At 40.8% G+C, this 17,828-nt stretch overlaps 1 protein-coding gene across 2 annotated transcripts in view; it reads left to right on the top strand.

Annotated features, from left to right (window-relative positions):
- STK39 (serine/threonine kinase 39) overlaps nt 1-17,828 on the top strand; it is a 304,895-nt gene that overhangs the window by 284,283 nt on the left and 2,784 nt on the right. For both annotated transcript variants that reach the window (XM_065931689.1, XM_065931688.1), the window contains one exon: nt 7,153-7,217. In XM_065931689.1, coding sequence (XP_065787761.1) covers nt 7,153-7,217 — 65 coding nt within the window. The remainder of the gene's footprint in view (nt 1-7,152; nt 7,218-17,828) is intronic.

Genomic DNA, 17,828 nt, shown 5'->3' with positions numbered 1-17,828 from the left:
GCAGACAGATGGGCGGTAGCAGATGAGAGAAATAGGTCAAGAGAAATCCTGGGTTCCAGTTTGAGATGTTGACACAGAAGGCTGCTGAACTCAGCCATGGACACACTGGATCTGTAGCTATGTGTGGAATAGTTTCCTTTGAAAGGAACCCCCAAGTTAGCTGGGCAGCTCCTTCATATCAGGCAAATGAGAAAACACACATTGAAACCAGTGGAAGGGGCCAAGACACAATTGTGCCCTAAGCCCCACCCTGGCATGATGTCCCGCTCCGGGAGGGAACTCAACTCCAAGCTTTTCCCTGAGGAGGGTTTGAACCCCACCTCTAGCACCCCAGCTTTTAAGACCTGCACCTGAGAGATGAGCCCCCAACCCATCTAGCTTTGAAAGCCAAAGGGGCTCGTGTCCACAGAACTCACAAGGCTACAGTGGACTGAGAAACTGTTGTCAATGGGCTTCTGGGGACTCACTGTGGCTACACCCTGGGCCCGGCATGTAGTGATGTATGTTGATTAGACCTGTTGTGGGGATCATTTCATAACATATACATACATTGAAAAAATATGCTGTACACCTGAAACTAATATGGTATTATATGTCAATTATATTTCAATTAAAAGAAACATGGCCAGTCTTTATTATTTTTTTACTAAAGTATAGTTGATTTACAATGTTTTGTTAATTTCTGCTGTGCAGCAAAGTGATCCAGTTATACATATATATACATTCTTGCATTCTTTTCCGTTATGGTTTATTCATAGGCTAGTGAATATAGTTCCCTGTGCCATACAGTAGGACCTTGTGGTTTATCCACTGTATGTACAATAGTTTGCATCTGCTAATCCCAACTCCCAACCCATCGCTCTCCCACTCTCCCCCCCTCACCCCTGGGCGACCACAAGTCTGTTCTCTGTGTCTGTGAGTCTGTTTCTGTTTTGTGGATAGGTTCATTGGTGCCATATTTTGGATTTCCACAAATGTGATACTATATGGTATTTGTCTTTCTCTCTGTCTGACTTACTTCACTTAGTATGATCATCTCTGAGTCCATCCATGTTGCTGCAAATGGCATTATTTCATTCTCCTTATGGCTGAGTAGTATTCCATCGTGTATATGCACATCTTCTTTATCCATTCTTCTGTTGATGGACATTTAGGTTGCTTCCATGTCTTGGCTATTGTGAATAGTGCTTCTGTGAACACAGGGGTGTGGGTATCTTTTTGAATGTTAGTTTGTTCTGTGTATATACGCTCAGGACTGGGATAGCTGAGTCATATAGTAATTACAGTTTTACTTTTTTTGAGGCATCTCCATCCTGTTTTCCATAGTGGCTGCATCAACTTACATTCCCACCAAGAGTGTAGGATAGTTACCTTTTCTCCATACCCTCCCCAGGATTTGTTATTTTGTAGACTTTTTAATGATGGCCATTCTGACTGGTGTGAGGTGGTCTTTCATTGTAGTTTTGATTTGTATTTCTTTAATAATTAGCGATGCTGAGCATCTTTCCATGTGCCTGTTGATGGCCAGTCTTTAAAGTCATGGTTGCCTAGGATACTCAGTATTCACTTGAGATGAGTCAAGAGTTAATTGATTTGCTTTGGGAAAATAAACTAGGTTACTTCTTAGGAGACACATTTGTAGAACCCCTAAGATATGAATAATTCTTCTGTAAGAGGGTATTAACCCAAGATTTTTAGAATCTTAGAACTCTCTATACTGACATTACGTGTCAGGCACTTGGAACGTACCAATGAACAGACAAATAAAGTTCCTGCAGTCACTGGAGTTTCTGTGCCTTGTGGGGGGTGAGGTAGTGAATGAAAAGCTGTATCCAGAAATTCATAAATATATAGCAGGTCTGGTGATGATAAATACTATGAAAAAAATTCTAGGTAAAGAAGTAGAGTGGGCTGTGTAGGGGTATTGATAGGGTAGCCAGAGACACGTGAGCAGCAACTTGGAAGGGAGGGTCATGGAGAAGCAGGGAATGGCGTGCACGGAGGGTCTCGAGTGGAAGCTGGCTCTGAACACCTGAGAGCAGACCTGAGGCTGCTGTGGTTGGAGCAGGGGCAGCTGGAAATGGAATGACGAGGGGTGAGGTTGGACGTGGACTGCAAGGCTTGCTCGTGGTAGAGACTGCTTTTATACTCTGAGCTGCAAAGCTGGCAGGGGACTTTGAATAAAAAAGTCACATGGTCTAATTATATGTTAGAAGGCTTATCTGATTGCTGGGTGGAGGTCAGGCCCGAGCGAGTGGGATGGGAGCAGGGAGACAACAGGTTATTGTACAAATCTAGAGAAGATAGTGGAGGTTATACTTGTGTTGTAGCAGTTGAGGTCGTGAGAAATCATCAGTTTCTGTGTAGGTGGATGTATGTCTCGTATATATATGAAACACACATATATATGACATATATGGCTTTTCCAGTAGTCATGTATGGATGTGAGAGTTGGACCATAAAGAAGGCTGAGCGCTGAAGAATTGAAACTTTCTAGTTATGGTGCTGAAGAAGACTCTTGAGTCCCTTGGACAGCAAGGAAATCAAACCAGTCAGTCCTAAAGATCAGCCCTGAATATTCATTGGAAGGACTGATGCTGAAGCTGAAGTTCCAATGCTTTGACCACGTGATGTGAAGAGCCTATTCACTGGAAAAGACCCTGATTCTGGGAAAGATTGAAGGCAAGAGGAGAAGAGGGCAGTAGAGGATGAGATGGTTGGATGGCATTGCTGACTCAATGGACGTGAGTTTGAGCAAACTCTGGGAGATAGTGAAGGACAGGGAAGGCTGGCATGCTACAGTTCATGGGGTTGCAAAGAGTTGGACATGACTTACTGACTGAACAACAGGAATGAATGCATGTATATCAAAGTTAAACCTTTTGCAGAGAAGGCTAAGATTTTGTCTGAGTTATCAGTATATAGTGGGGAAATCAGATTAAAAAAACACAATTTTAGTACATAGTGGTAGAGATGTAGAGGACAGTGAGGGTTACAGAGCTTTTTCTGGAAAATCTTCAGGGTAGGAAATGGCAAAAAAAAAAAAAAAAAAAAAAAAACAACTAGGGAGGTAGGTGAGGCTGGACCATGCAGGGTCTGACGGACCACATTAAAAACTTGAGCTTTATCCCAAAGTTGATGGGAACAGTTAAAAAGTATTACCTAAGGAGGCAACATGTTCCAATTTAGGACTTAAATTCTCCAGGTAACTGATGTGAGAAACGGGGCTCTTGAGAAGTTTAGACTGAAGGCAAGGAGACCAGTTAAGATTTGCAGGTGTCCCGGGTAGAGGCAATAAGCTAATGTTTATTATGCACTTGCTACACATCATGCACCATTCTTAGCACTTTGTTATTAACTTAATCCTAAGAACAACCCTCTAGGCACCAATAGCATCTGCCTCTTACAGATGCACAACTTCTAGCACAAAGAGGCTAAGGAAACTTGCCCAAGTTCACGGGGCCACGCAGCTCTAAGGAGGGGGGCTTTGAACGCAGGCACCCTGGCTGGAGAATTCAGGCTGTTGCATACTGTGCTACACTGCATCTCCTGAAGATAAGAGCCCAGACATTTAGAGAAAACTATAGGGCGGAGCTCTTCTTTTGTCCCGAACTGAGTTGTTAATTAGCTGTAACTTTGCATTCCTGTTACAGCAGTATCTAAGAAACCCAGCCCCCAGCCTCTCCTCTTCTCCTTACTTAGAGCTTGAATTCTCTTTTGGCACCCCTGTGTCTATCATGTAACCTCATGCCTCCTTTCTGTACCCATGCAACCTACAGGGTGTGTCTTTGAGTAAAACATATTACAACGTTATCATCTTGTCAGGTAACCCAAGTCTGTGCTTCTGTCTTATCTCAGAATTTCTTGCTAGTGGAGTACATCAGCCTTGGGTTCATTTGGTGTGCTTTTTCCCCAAAGCTTTTGCTTGAGAATATCTCCAATTAAGTCACCTCCATTAGAACATCACTACTATATGAGATTAAGGTGAAACACGCTAGCATGTGGGGAAAAAAGTACATGTTTTGAATGATCACTCAGAATACAAACACAAACCATAAATAGTCATTATCTAACTGTGACTTTGCTGTCAAAGTATGCAGAATTTGAGTAGTACAAGGAAATTATAGAGAAGCCAGTGTCTGGGGAATGCCTTACTTAGTTTGCCAGAAAGATATCAACTCCACTGCCTGGACTCTAGCAGATCATCCCCTGGGACAGTCTTATTTCCTTCTCTGTTTAGATTCACGGGAGTATTGAATATTAGCATCCTTCTCCCATGTGGTTAATGTTATTATTACCGCTTTATAAAGGACAATACTTAAGCCAGATGTTATCCAAGAGAGCAGACAGAAACTTCTAGCCCTGATAGAGATTGAAGCTTGAAGTGTGATGCAGGGACACAAGAATAGAAGAAAAAAAATAGACTGTTCTCACAGAGGTGTCGTGTACCACAGTGTAGGCAAGAGGGCCTCAGTGAGTATTACCTGTGTCCTGTGTGGTCAAGAGACAGAGAAAGCGCCAAGACCAAAGACAGTGGGCTGGGGAGGAGGGAAGGGACAAGTTCAAGGCGTAACACAGTGTGCATCAGAAACTAGGTGAGTTTGTCTTACTTGGGAAAGCCGAGAGGGATCTGAAATGAGTTGGCAGGCTCTTGAGTTCAGAAGCCCCATATTTTTTTCTTTTTTTTGGAAACTAAAGTATCTTAAAACATGAAGTTATCAGCACATACTTGAGGAAGTCTAAAGTAACAACCAGCCCTTCCTTCTCAGCTCACGTTCCAGGTAAGGAGCGTTTTTTTTTTAATTTTAGAACTCCAGGTGCAGTCAGGAGAAGGGAGAAAACAGTGACACCCATCTTTTTAATGAGCATTGCTACTAGAAGAGAAATTAGCATCACCCTGAATTTTATGTGATGTCAGTTAAATGAAGTTATTTTGTAGCACTTTACAACAAATTAGAATCAACTAAACTGAAAATAAGCCTAGCAGCTGGGCTAAGTAATCAGGTAAGTGGCCAGTTTTGCTATTTTTGCTTTGAGCAGAAGACAGAATTTGAATTTCTAATGTCCTTCGCGGTGCAGGGTTCACAACTGGGGATGTGGTTTCTGGGATGATTGTTTAAGATGCCAGCAGCTCAGTGCTGCCCTCCAGGCTCCATCCTGCTTCTAGCCACGTCCCTTGGAAGCTGGCCCTAGCGCAGATGTGTGCGCACCAGAGAGCGGGTTGTGAATTAGTGTAGGACGCAGCTCTGCTTTTGGCGGAACGTTAGAGAGCAGACTGGAAATAGATGACCCAGAACAAGGCAGTAAATCATCCACATTAATGGAGAGACTCTAATGAAAGGACTGAAATTCATGTGAAGACTTTATGGCCACTCATGAAATCAGCTCAGATCCAAAGAGCTATTAGAACATTTTTATGCTTTAAGAAGAGGGTGACCCTGTTCAGTTGCTACAATCTGCATATAGTCAGAGCGCCCTGACATCATCAGTGCTGGCTTTAGTGGGCAGAGTGGTACAGCAGAGCTTTGCACATGAGCCAGTATTTCTTGTTGATTAGCAGATGATTTTTGTTATCTGAGATAAGTTTGGGAAACTGTGGAGGAAGCCCAAAGAAGATGGAGGTTGGTGGCTCAGGATCTCTGTGTGATGTGTGTGTACATTTGCTTGTGTGGGCAGTAACAGGGGAGAGAAAAAGATGAATGGGGGCGAGGGGTGTTAGTGTTAGCATAAATGAAACTTTGTCAGTTACTCAGATTGGGAGTATTAAGAGGTTAAGATGAAGATAAAATGGTATTTGTAATTATGGTTTATGAAGAGAAACAGGCCGTAGTGAATATCTAATTTTCGTGTTTTTTTTCCTCTGCAACAGATGGATTAAATGAAACTACTCTGTCAAAAATCCATGTATCTAGGTTGTTTTCAGCCTACCTTAGAGAAAAATAAAATTTGCACAGATTATTTTCTACTTAGAAACTTTATACTTGAAACATTTTTTCTCAAAATATTTGTATGTTTACTATTTTTCTCTTAAATTTTTTCTTCAAATATTCAGATAACTTTTTAGATGGCTGATTATTGAAGCAGCAGGGGATTTCCTCTTGGAAAATAAAATTTGCACAGATTATTTTCTACTTAGAAACTTTATACTTGAAACATTTTTTCTCAAAATATTTGTATGTTTACTATTTTTCTCTTAAATTTTTTCTTCAAATATTCAGATAACTTTTTAGATGGCTGATTATTGAAGCAGCAGGGGATTTCCTCTTGGAAAATTAAGACTTTCTCTCTTAATTTCTTCAATACCAACTTCTCTTTCTTTGACCAACAGCACGTACTTGACACTCGGTGCTTTCTACTTTGAGTTTGGAAGTAGAAGGAGCAAGGTGTTAAATTTCTATCAGCATCACCTCATGAGAATCCTGTTCATAAACAGGAGGCTATGCAGGGAAGGCTGACTCCTCTATGACAGCGTTCTGGCACCACAGAGAGCAGGACAGATCTCTGATGAATCTGGCTATTACTAAGAACGTATCTGTACTGCTAAGCTCCAAATGGACAACCTCTAGCGCTTGACCCTGTTCAGCCAGCTCAGGTGTTGCTCAGGGTGGTATTCATTGCTTTGACAGATCGCCATGCTCTGAAAGCACCAAGACTCATGCCTGAGTTGCGGGGCTTATCCACTGTATTTTATTGCTTTGATAAAACTGGGTGCAGAGAACTGAGTGAATTTATGGCGACAGGAGTTCAAAATGCTGACCTATTATTTCCAGAGAAACCAGTTTCCTCTTTGTTTTGAACTGCCCTGTCCTGGCTAACACATCTCTTATTAATGAGTGTTGAGAAGAACCAGGTAGTGAAAACACTGGGGGCTACGATCATTTTCTCCTTTCCACTAGTAAGCCATTTCTCTTTTATTGTAGAAAATGTGGGACCAGTGTATACTGATTAATTGATGCACCGAAGATGTAGGTTGTGGTAGAAAATGTCTTTATGAGAGTAATTTGGTCATTTATATGGACTTTGTAATGTCTGTGCAAGAAATTATTTTGCAGGTTATTGCATCATTAGTCAAATTTTCTGAGTCACTGATGTGAAAATCCAGTGTTATTGGAAATAATTTGGACACTTTTTCTCTGTGTTTGTATTTTACAGTGGCTGCTAATTTACAGAAGATTGTAGATGATCCCAAAGCTTTAAAAACATTGACATTTAAGTTGGTAAGTGGAAAGTTACAGAATGAAGGTAAAGATTTCGCCATGCTGTGCCAACAAGTAATAGTAATATCATTTAATACCCTGTTCCATAATTCTGTTGTTGGTTTGGGGGGTAGGCAAGTGGGAATCCATTTTTGCATTCATTATTTGGCTGGTCAACATGAGAATTTTTTTTAATTAGAATATAATTGATTTAGAAGGGTGTGTCAGTTTCAGATGTACAGCAAAGTGAATTGGGAAACAGCAAAGTGAATCAGTTATACATATATCTACTTCTTTTTTTCAGATTCTTTTCCCATATATGTCTGTACAGAGTATTGAGTAGAATTCCCTGTGCTAGTTATGTATTTTATATAGTGTGTATATGGCAGTTTCAATCTCCCAGTTTATCCCTCACCTTCCCTTTCCCCACTGATAACCATAAGCTTTTTTCCTACATCTATGACTCTATGTGTTTTGTAAATAAGTTCATTTGTACCATTTTTTTAGATTCCACATATACATGGTATCATATATTTGTCTTTCTCTGACTTACAGTAACTAATTATGACAATCTCTACATCCATCCACATTGCTGCAAATGGCATTATTCTGTTCTTTTTTATGACTTGGGAATACTTTCTAATCATGATTGGAAATTTCCTCTTCCATAAGTGTGGTTTGTTCTTTTACCATCACATCTTTAAGAGTAGCCATTTGAGAAGTCTTGAAGTCTGTACCCTTTTGCTTCCATTTGTACGGCAACTTGACCAGAAAGACAAATTAATCTGAGTTCTAAGCAATACTCTTTTAACAAACCTTTTCTGAAGCAAAAGCCAGGTGGTCCTAACTTTTAAAAATTGAGGGCAATTATTGTAGAAATGGTTTAAGTAATTGGAAGCGATTGTAGAACTGCCCTCTGAAAGTTAGTCAACAAAGGCATGACATTTTAACTCCACATTTCAAATCACAGTAACAGATTCTCATAGAGAGGTAATATTCCAGCAGTTTTTCTGCACTGGTAGATTTTAAGTTTATAAACTAGGGTGGCCACAGAGATACAGATATGGAGCATTCTGGGGTCCTTGTGAAACTAAGAGCCTGTGATCCTGGCTAGAAATGGAGAGAAGTCCAGCTAGTCAAAAGTGATGCTTTTCTGGAAAGTTTCTGCAGACGGTGTAGTAAATGACTAATTTTTAAAATTATAAATTAATCTTATCAAGGGCCAGCCAGAGTGCTAAGCAATTTAAGATCTAGATGACCAACACTTTGCTGTGCACAACATATTAATGGTCTTTTTTATTTCTTGTGAAAATTTAATGGAAAATGTACATGGCCAAAAAATGCTAAATGATTCATTACAGTAAATGTTAGCCTAGTGCTAATTAACTTTCTGGACCTTGTTCCTCATCTAATTTCAGATGGCCAGGCTGGGTGATAAAAGAAAAACACAAAAATTTTCACAGAAAGAATTCAGCTGAAGAAATTAATTTTGTTTTGATAATAAAAGAACATTTTAGTCAGACAAAGAGTGAGAAATTAACAAATTGGAAAATTTATCTTCTAGCTTAGGACTCTTCTTTTCACTTCTATTATGTTTCTAATTCACCTGCATCTTGTAAACATATTTCACTTATATGAGGATATATGGACGAGAAAAATGGCGCCCTGTGTCTGCATTTCAAGTCAGAATTAATGTTTCTTTATTCATTTTTTTATTCTGCAAAAAAAGAAGTTACAGCATATAACACCTGCAGGACATTTTCCAAACTTTGAACATGTAAACCTAGGGACAAGAGATTAAAACCTTTATGCTGGCTTATTCCCATTGTCTCTAAATTCACTTACCTATAAAATAGGAGTGGCTACCCCAGCCCTTTCATAGTACTGAAGGTTTTGTAAAAACACCCTCTGTAGTGTCCCTAGATAAGCCATAAGAATAATGTGGAACTCTCCCTCATCTTCTCTCGTCAGTTTGTTAATTCCCTGGATTCCCTCTCTTGAGTCTGTCTTTCTCCTCATCCCCATTCTCAGCCCCCTAGTGGGATCCCCTTTGGGAACTGCACTTCCTGCCTACAACTTGCCAGCCTCCGGCTCTGTTTACCACACTGAGGCTCTAACCTGAGTCATTCTTCCTTAATTCCAGTTCAGTTCAGTCCAGTCGTTCAGTTGTGTCCAATTCTTTGTGGCCCCATGAACCGCAGCACACCAGGTTTCCCTGTCCATCACCAACTCCCAGAGTCCACCCAAACCCATGTTCATTGAGTTGGTAATGCCATCCAACCATCTTATCCTCTGTCTCCCTCTTCTCTTCTTGCCCTCAATCTTTCCAAGCATCAGGGTCTTTTTGATTGAGTCAGCTCTTCACATCAGGTGGCCAAAATATTGGAGTTTCAGCTTCAACATCAGTCCTTCCAATGATCACCCAGGACTGATCTCCTTTAGGATTGACTGGTTGGATCTCCCTGCAGTCCAAGGGACTCTCAAGAATCTTCTCCAACACCACAGTTCAAAAGCATCAATTCTTCATTGCTCAGCTTTCTTTGTAGTCCAACTCTCACATCCATACATGCCCACTGGAAAAACCATAGCCTTGACTAGACGGAACTCTGTTGACAAAGTAATGTCTCTGCTTTTTAATATGCTGTAGGTTGGTCAGAACTTTCCTTCCAAGGAGTAAACGTCTTTTAATTTCATGGCTGCAATCACCATCTGCAGTGATTTTGGAGCCCCCTAAAATAAAGTCAGCCACTATTTGCCATGAATCCCTAATTCCAAAATGCCCCCAGATACTTGACTGGCTCTCCACTGTCCTCTTCTTAAACTCAAACAACATGGCTAAGGAAGTACACCCCAATCAAACCTTTAGATCCTGCTCTGCCTTTCTTTACCCCACCCCCCATTCATTCATTTTTTTCTCTAGTCCTATTCTGTTTTCCTCCACTGACCCTTTGAATGTACTTTTCCCTCTTATTGAAATATCCTTGTCTCCCAACTTCACCCAGCCTGGTCTCTGACTCACCAGCACCTAGACACGTTCCAGTTTTCTGCTTTAATTTCACTTATCCAGCAAGCTGTTTCTGACATCCAATCCTGGTCTTGGTTCTTCTCCAGTATTCTCTCTCTGGAAGGTTATATCATATTGAAGTTTTTAGGTTGGTGTATTTCTCTCCCTCAGTTCTAGTCTTGTTACAGCTCAATCAAGCAGGATTTCTCAGCTCTTGTCTCATCGTGGCAAGGGTTTGAAACAACAGACGGGTTACAGCTCAAGCTGTTTTGTTAAAATAGGCCGAAGGTGGCCAGCCCTGAAGGAGTGGCAATGATCCCTCTTGACCTCCCTTTTTATACTCCCTGTCCCCTCCTCTTGGTTCATGCCCTGTGCAGAATGCAAATAGGTACACTCAAGGACAATTGGGATGGGACATGTCTGGGCACATGCAAAATAGGAATTTTACGTATTCATCTAGATGGGTGTGGATTGAGAGTTCTGATTGACAGTTGCAAGTTGCACAACAGGCTGTATTACTTAGGTCTTTCCCATAATTCAGTCTGTTATAATCAAATGTGTGTATGTATAGAATATTTATGAATCCTTAATACACTGCTAGTTGCCTAAGGTTACTTGAGGACACAGCTGTGCATGTGTGCATGTGCTGGAGTTGGAGAAGCCCCTGTGGTTAGTCTGTATCCACTGTGTGCCTAGGGCGCACTTGCAGGAGTTGGAAAAGTCTCTGAGGTTCTTTTTGTAGCACATCTGTGAGCTCTCCTTGGCATTTCTGGGGTAGGGTTTAGAGATCAGCTTGCATCCTTTTTGGCTAGGTCACCCTTCATCCCTCATCCCTTAACTTCTTACCTAACAAAATTGTGTAGAATCTTATTTGTGTCTCTAATGTACATCTAGAGGCTCCAAGCAGTCTTGGATCTCCTGGACATGGAACAACAGACTGGTTCCAAAAAGGAAAAGGAGTATGTCAAGGCTGTATATTGTCACCCTGCTTATTTAACTTATATGCAGAGTACATCATGAGAAACGCTGGGCTGGATGAAGCACAAAGCTGGAATCAAGATTACTGGGAGAAATATCAATAACCTCAGATATGCAGTGACACCACCCTTATGGCAGAAAGTGAAGAAGAACTAAAGAGGCTCTTGATGAAATTGAAAGAGGAGAGTGAACAATTTGGCTTAAAGCTCAACATTCAGAAAAATAAGATCATGCCATCCAGTCCCATCATTTCATGGCAAATAGATGGGGAAACAGTGGCTGACTTTATTTTTGGGGGCTCCAAAATCACTGCAGATGGTGACTGCAGCCATGAAATTAAAAGACACTTACTCCTTGGAAGGGAAGTTATAACCAATCTAGACAGAATATTAAAAAGCAGAGACATTACTTTGCCAACAAAGGTCTGTCTAGTCAAGGCTATGGTTTTTCCAGTGGTCATGTATGGATGTGAGAGTTGGACTATAAATAAAGCTGAGCACTGAAGAATTGATGCTTTTGAACTGTGGTGTTGGAGAAGACTCTTGAGAGTCCCTTGGACTGCAAGGAGATCCAACCAGTCCATCCTAAAGGAGATCGGTCCTGGGTGTTCATTGGAAGGACTGATGCTAAAGCTGAAACTCCAATATTTTGGCCACCTGATGTGAAGAGCTGACTCAATCGAAAAGACCCTGATGTTGGGAAAGATTGAGGCCAGGAGGAGAAGGGAACGACAGAGGATGAAATGGTTAGATGGCATCACTGACTCAATGGACATGAGTTTGGGTAAACTCCGGGAGTTGGTGATGCACAGGGAGGCCTGGCGTGCTGCAGTTCAAGGGATCACGGAGTTGGAAACGGCTAAGCCACTAAACTGAACTGATCATAATTAAAATACATCAGAATAACACAAGCCTCATTTTTGAAACTTGAGCCATCATTCTTTACCTTTGTTTTGATCCCTGAAAACTAAGATTGTGACCTCAGCTCCATGCCCTCTTTTTAAGTCTCTGTCAGAATCCCTTGGCCTTGCCTGTAGAAATGACAGGAATCACTACTGTTTCATGTGCATCCACTGTTTGCAGAACAGAGCATGAAGTATTTTACATCATCTCAGTTAATTTAGTCCTCATGATCCCCCAAGATGGTGATGTCGTTGGGTCCATCCCATATTTGGGGAATCAGAGGCTTTGTGAGGTTAACTCGCCCAAGATGACATGGTAGAAAAGCTGAGAATTCAACTCTGGTCTAGCATCATGGCCCCAGGCTCAACAACTGTTCAGTCTTACAGTCAAGACCTTGCACCCTTATGGTATTATAGTTTTCTGTTTCTTTGCGGATTCACCTTTTGGATGACTGGACACTGTCTGGTTGAGACCAGATCTCCTTTGTACCTTAAGCAGAATAATATTGGCCTCTCTGATACAGGAGACCTGCAGGAGAATCATGCAAGTTTTTCTTTTCCCTTATGGCTTGAGAATGCGGTAATGTGTGGCATTCCCAGTGAATGAAAAGTGATGGTTTTTCCTCAAAAGATAAAGATGTTAAATAAAGCCAAACTCAGGAATGACCTTCTATTTCTATCATTTAACTCTCCATCCAGCTCTAGTTAGTTAAAGCCTGAGAGGTTTTCTTTGTGGTTGTCAGTTGCCAGCCAGTTTGAGACCCACTTGACAGAGCTCATTTGAACTGCTGCTTGGCTTAGCTGTCTGTGGGACATCCCGGTAAAACCAGAGAGATCCAGTTTGGTTATTTAGATCAAAGTGTTTTAGAGGCATTTTTCCTCCTAAGCTGCTACTGCTTGCTCATAGTCCTCTCAACTGTTTATCATTTTAATCTCAGTGCTTTCTTTGCTTTCTAAAGGAGAATGTCAGGGTCCTGAAAATTATGTAATTATTAATACTGTGGTTCTTCAACTGGCTGCACAATGGTTTCACTCAAGGGATGGTGAGGACACTTTAGAAAATTGCTCATGCGTGGGTCCTATTCCAAATAGCCTAGTTTAATTGTTCTTCCTGAAGCCTGGGCTTTGGGAACTTTGAAAGCACCCTCTGGTGGTCCCAGTGTTTAGCCAAGGCTGGGAGGCATGTCACATGTGGACAACTCATTCTCCAGTCTCTTTCCTCTTAGCTCCGACCACTATTAAGAAATACTTGGCTCAAGCTTAAAAAGGTGTCTCTTGTATATCTGCTTATATATTTTAATTTTTTTTAATGGCCGTGAGGGGCAAGGATACTGTTAATTAAAGAAATACATTTACTTTTTTCCTCCACCCAGTGAGATCTCTAGCTTCATTTGACAGGAAAGATAATAAGTGAAGTATGATTTCCGTTGTTGGCACTGCTGGTAACAGGGAGATCAGAAACCTTCTCACTTTCAACAAAGCAGTTTGGGCATAGAGGGCATTTTAGCTCAAGTAGTACGTGCTTTGGGTTTGACATTATCAGTATGGTTTTATTGTTGTAAGCCTCGAGGCAAGTTTTCATAAATTTTTTTAAGTCATTTTTTAATTTGCTACCTTGCAGTTTTGTAAAGTAGGTAACTCTTGCTGCTTTCAATGTGGAATTTTTGAAACTGCATTAGTGACAATACAAAATATTTAATTTGCCCTTGAAGATAGAGCTGGAGAAAGAAATAGCAACCCATTGTTGCCCAGAGAATCCCATGGACAGAGGAACCTGGCAGGCTACAGTTCATGGGGTCGCAAGAGTAGGATATGACTTAATGACTAAAGAGAGACAGAAGATAGAACGCAAATTGTGAGTACAGCTGACCCTTAAACAACATGGGTTTGAACTGCTTGATCCAATTAGACATGAATTTTTTTCAATAAATACAATAGTAATAACAATCTCTGGTTAGTTCAACTTGTAGATATAGAGGAACCATATTTAAGGAAGGCCAAATGTAAGTTATATGTGGATTTCTGACTGCTTGGAGGGCTGGCACCTCCAACCCCTCCATTGTTCAAGGGTCAACTGTACGTGTAATTAACATCCAACTGGTACACACATGAGCAGGATGAACTTTGTTTCTGCAGTTTACTAACATGCATTGCAGATAGCAATTTTTTATTGAAGTCTAGTGGATTTACAGTGTGTTAATTTCTGCTATACAGAAAAGTTATACATATATATTCTTTTTGAATGTTCTTTTTCATCATGGCTTATCAAAGGATGCTGAATATAGTTCTCTGTGCTATACAGTAGGACCTTGTTGTTTATTCATTCTATACATAAACGCTTTACATCTGCTAAATCTGCTCACCCCAGCCTCCATCCCTCCCCCAACCCATTGTCCCTTGGCAAGCATCAATCTGTTCTCTATATCCCTGGTTCTGTTTCTGTATCGAAGATATGTTCGTGTCATATTTTAGATTTCACATATAAGTGATATGGAATGGTATTTGTCTTTCTGATTTACTTCACTTAGTATGATCATCTCTAGGTCCATTCATGTTGCTGCAAATGGCATTAGTCCACTCTGTTTTATGGCTCCGTATCCCATCGTGTATATGCACCACGTCTGCTTCACCCACTCATCTGTCAGCGGACATTAGGTTGCTTCGACGTGTTGGCGATTATGAGTAGTACCGCTCTGAACATAGGGGTCCATGTACCTTTTTGGATTAGAGTTTTGTGTGGATTTGTGCCCAGAAGTGGGATTGCTGGGTCATGTGGTAGTTCTGTTTTTTGTGTTCTGAGGACCTCCACGCTATTTTCCATGGCAGCTGCGACAACAGCATAGGAGAGTTCCGTTTGCTCCACGCTCTCTCTAGCATTTGTTACTTGTAGACTTTTGAATGATGGACATTCTGACTGGTGTGAGCTGGTACAGTTCTCTAATAATGAGTGATATTGAACAGATAGCCGTTTTATATGCATTTTGGTAATTAATGGCCAAAGAGCCTTATTTATCAAGGCTGAGTGATTAAGGTGATATTTCCCAAAGTACACATAAAAAGTAGCTGAGAGTATTAACTTACTCCTCCTGCGGAAACTGTCAGTTCAAGAAGGTCCATGTAGCAGCTCTGTCTCCTATTCAGTCTGAAACGATGGTTCTGCAAGTGTGGTCCTCAGACGGACAGTGTCAGCTTCACCTGGAACCTTTATAAAAATGTGAATTCTGGGGTTCCATCCCAGTCCTGAGGAACCAGAACCTGGAGGGAATCTGCAGGCACAGGAGCCTGCGTTAATACACCCTTGGGGTGATTCTGATGCTGAAGTTTGGGAACCATGGCCCTAAAGGAACGGGGACGCAAGGGTAGAACAGAGGTTCTCAGGCTCCACTGGCTCGCCTGGGAGCTCAGGACATCCCAGTGCCTAGGCCACACCCCACACCAGTTCAGTCACAACTTCTGGGGTGCACGTGGGCACAGGTGTGTTTTCAAACGCTCCTGGTGGTTCCAAAGCGCACCCAGGCTAGCAGTGGAGGGAATTCTTACGATTGACGTCAGACAGCCACATCTTGGCTCCTCCACGCGATGAGGCTACGCCTGCTGGTCTGGTGGGGTCGTTCGGGACTCAGTACAGACACTTGAGTGACAGTCACCACCACGGTAAGCTCCTGAAAGTGTGTACATTTTCCTTTGAAGTGGAGGTTCCCTAAGTGTGGGTCTTGAACTTCTGGGGTTCCTTGAGACTTTTTTTTTAAGGGATCCTGAATGTTCATAAGAATACGAAAATGTTACTTGGCTTTTTCCATAGTGTTAACATTGGTGTAAAAGCCACTGTGGTCAAACCTAGTAATGTTGGCAGAAACCAAAGCAGAAATATCAAACTGTAGTAGTAGCCATCATCTTTAAAGCACTCATTCTATCACTCTGTAAATAAATAAAACTTTAAAAAGTAACTGCAACTGGCTTAAATCCCCACTTGAGAACACATCTTTTTAATAGTCTATGTGATGAGAGGGGAAGCATTTCTTCAGTACTTAAGTGTGATGGTTGTCTCCAGGGAAACCACTGGTGAGATTGAGTTGTGAGCCAAACTAGCCTTTTTTTTTTTTCATGGAACATCACTTTTACTTGGAAGAACAGCTGACAAACATTGGCTCTTCAGACTAGGGATCTGGCAGACATTTGTTTCAAAATGAACCCAGTAAGCCTGACACTTCAAGGAAAACAATGGGCAGTATTTGTTCTCAATAAGAAATTTCACATTTCAAGCAAAAAACAGGATTTTAGAAAACTTGTATATGCCGTAGTAAGTTTAACGGACATTCCCCCTCCACACACACACACAACCCTACACACCCAGTATTTAAAGCCTTATCCGATGAGATTGGTAATAGATAATAATGTATTGATACTGTGTAATATGTCAACATTTGGAACATTTGCTAGCTCAGTGATGCTAAAAAATTATACATGGGTAAAAGATCCATTAAAATAGGCCAATATTTACCATAACAGTTATGAAAAGTTTAACATGTTGGTTTTACATTTTACATTGCAACTAAGCTTTATGAAAATAGCACTTCGAAGGTTTTGGCATAGTAACAAATGATGTCCACAATTATTTGGAAAGGCTATTAAGATACTCTCCCCTTTTCCAACTAGACATTTGTGAGAGACTGTATTTTCTTAGCATACTTTAAGGGAAACAGCAGTCGAGTGACTACACATGCAGGTGTGAGAATCTGGCCATTTTTATTAAGCAAAACATTTGAGATTTGAGAAAGTGTAAGAAGCAGTGCTACTCTTAATTTTGTCTTGGGAAACTATTAGCATGCAGTGGGCTTATTTCTGTAATGTTTAATGAATCAGTAACTGAATACTTTAAGAACACCTTTTATTTAAGACAGTAAATACAACATAACCTAAACATGTTTTATGTTTTAAAATAGATTCAGTACTTAAACATTACTAAAAATATTTTTATTGAAGTTGATTTACAATGTGTTCATTTCTGCTGTCCAGCAAAGTGATTTGAGTTATATATGTACACACACATATTCTTTCCTATTATGGTTTATTATAGAATATTGATTGTAAGCTCTCTCTGCTATAAAGTAAATTCTTGTTTTTCTATATGTGATAGTTTGCATCTGCTAATCCCAAGCTCCCAATCCATCACTCCCCCACCTCCATTCCCCTTGGCAACCACAAGTCTTTCTGTCTGTGAGTCTGTTTATGTGTTGTAGATAACAGACTGGGACTCTTATCTACAGCAGTGGGAATGGGATTGCTGGATTGTAGGGTAGGTAATTCTATTTTTGCTTTTCTGAGAAACCTCTATACTGGTTTCCACAGTGGCTACAACAACTTACATTTCCACCAACAGTGTAGGAGCTCTCCCTTTTCTCCATACTGTAGCATTTGTGGCTGTTCTGACTGGTATGAGGTGGGACATCATTGTAGATTCATATTTCTCTAGTAATTAGTGATGTTGAGCATCTATCTCTTCATGGGTTATTGGCCATTTGTATTTCTTTGGAGAAATGTCTATTTAGGTCCTCTGCCCATTTTTGGATTGGGTGGTTTGTTTCTTGGTTATTGAGTTGTTAAGAGTTCTTTGTATACTAGAAACCCTTGTTTCTAGTGTAAACCCTTGTCGGTGGCATCGTTTGCAAATATTTTACCCCGTTCTGTGTGTTGTGTTTTCATTTTGTTTATGATTTTCTTTACTGTGCAGAAGCTTCTAAGTTTCAGT

Source organism: Muntiacus reevesi, chromosome 3 (genome assembly GCF_963930625.1).
Source record: "Muntiacus reevesi chromosome 3, mMunRee1.1, whole genome shotgun sequence".
NCBI lineage: Eukaryota > Metazoa > Chordata > Mammalia > Artiodactyla > Cervidae > Muntiacus > Muntiacus reevesi.
This window is presented reverse-complemented; position numbering and strand designations above follow the sequence as displayed.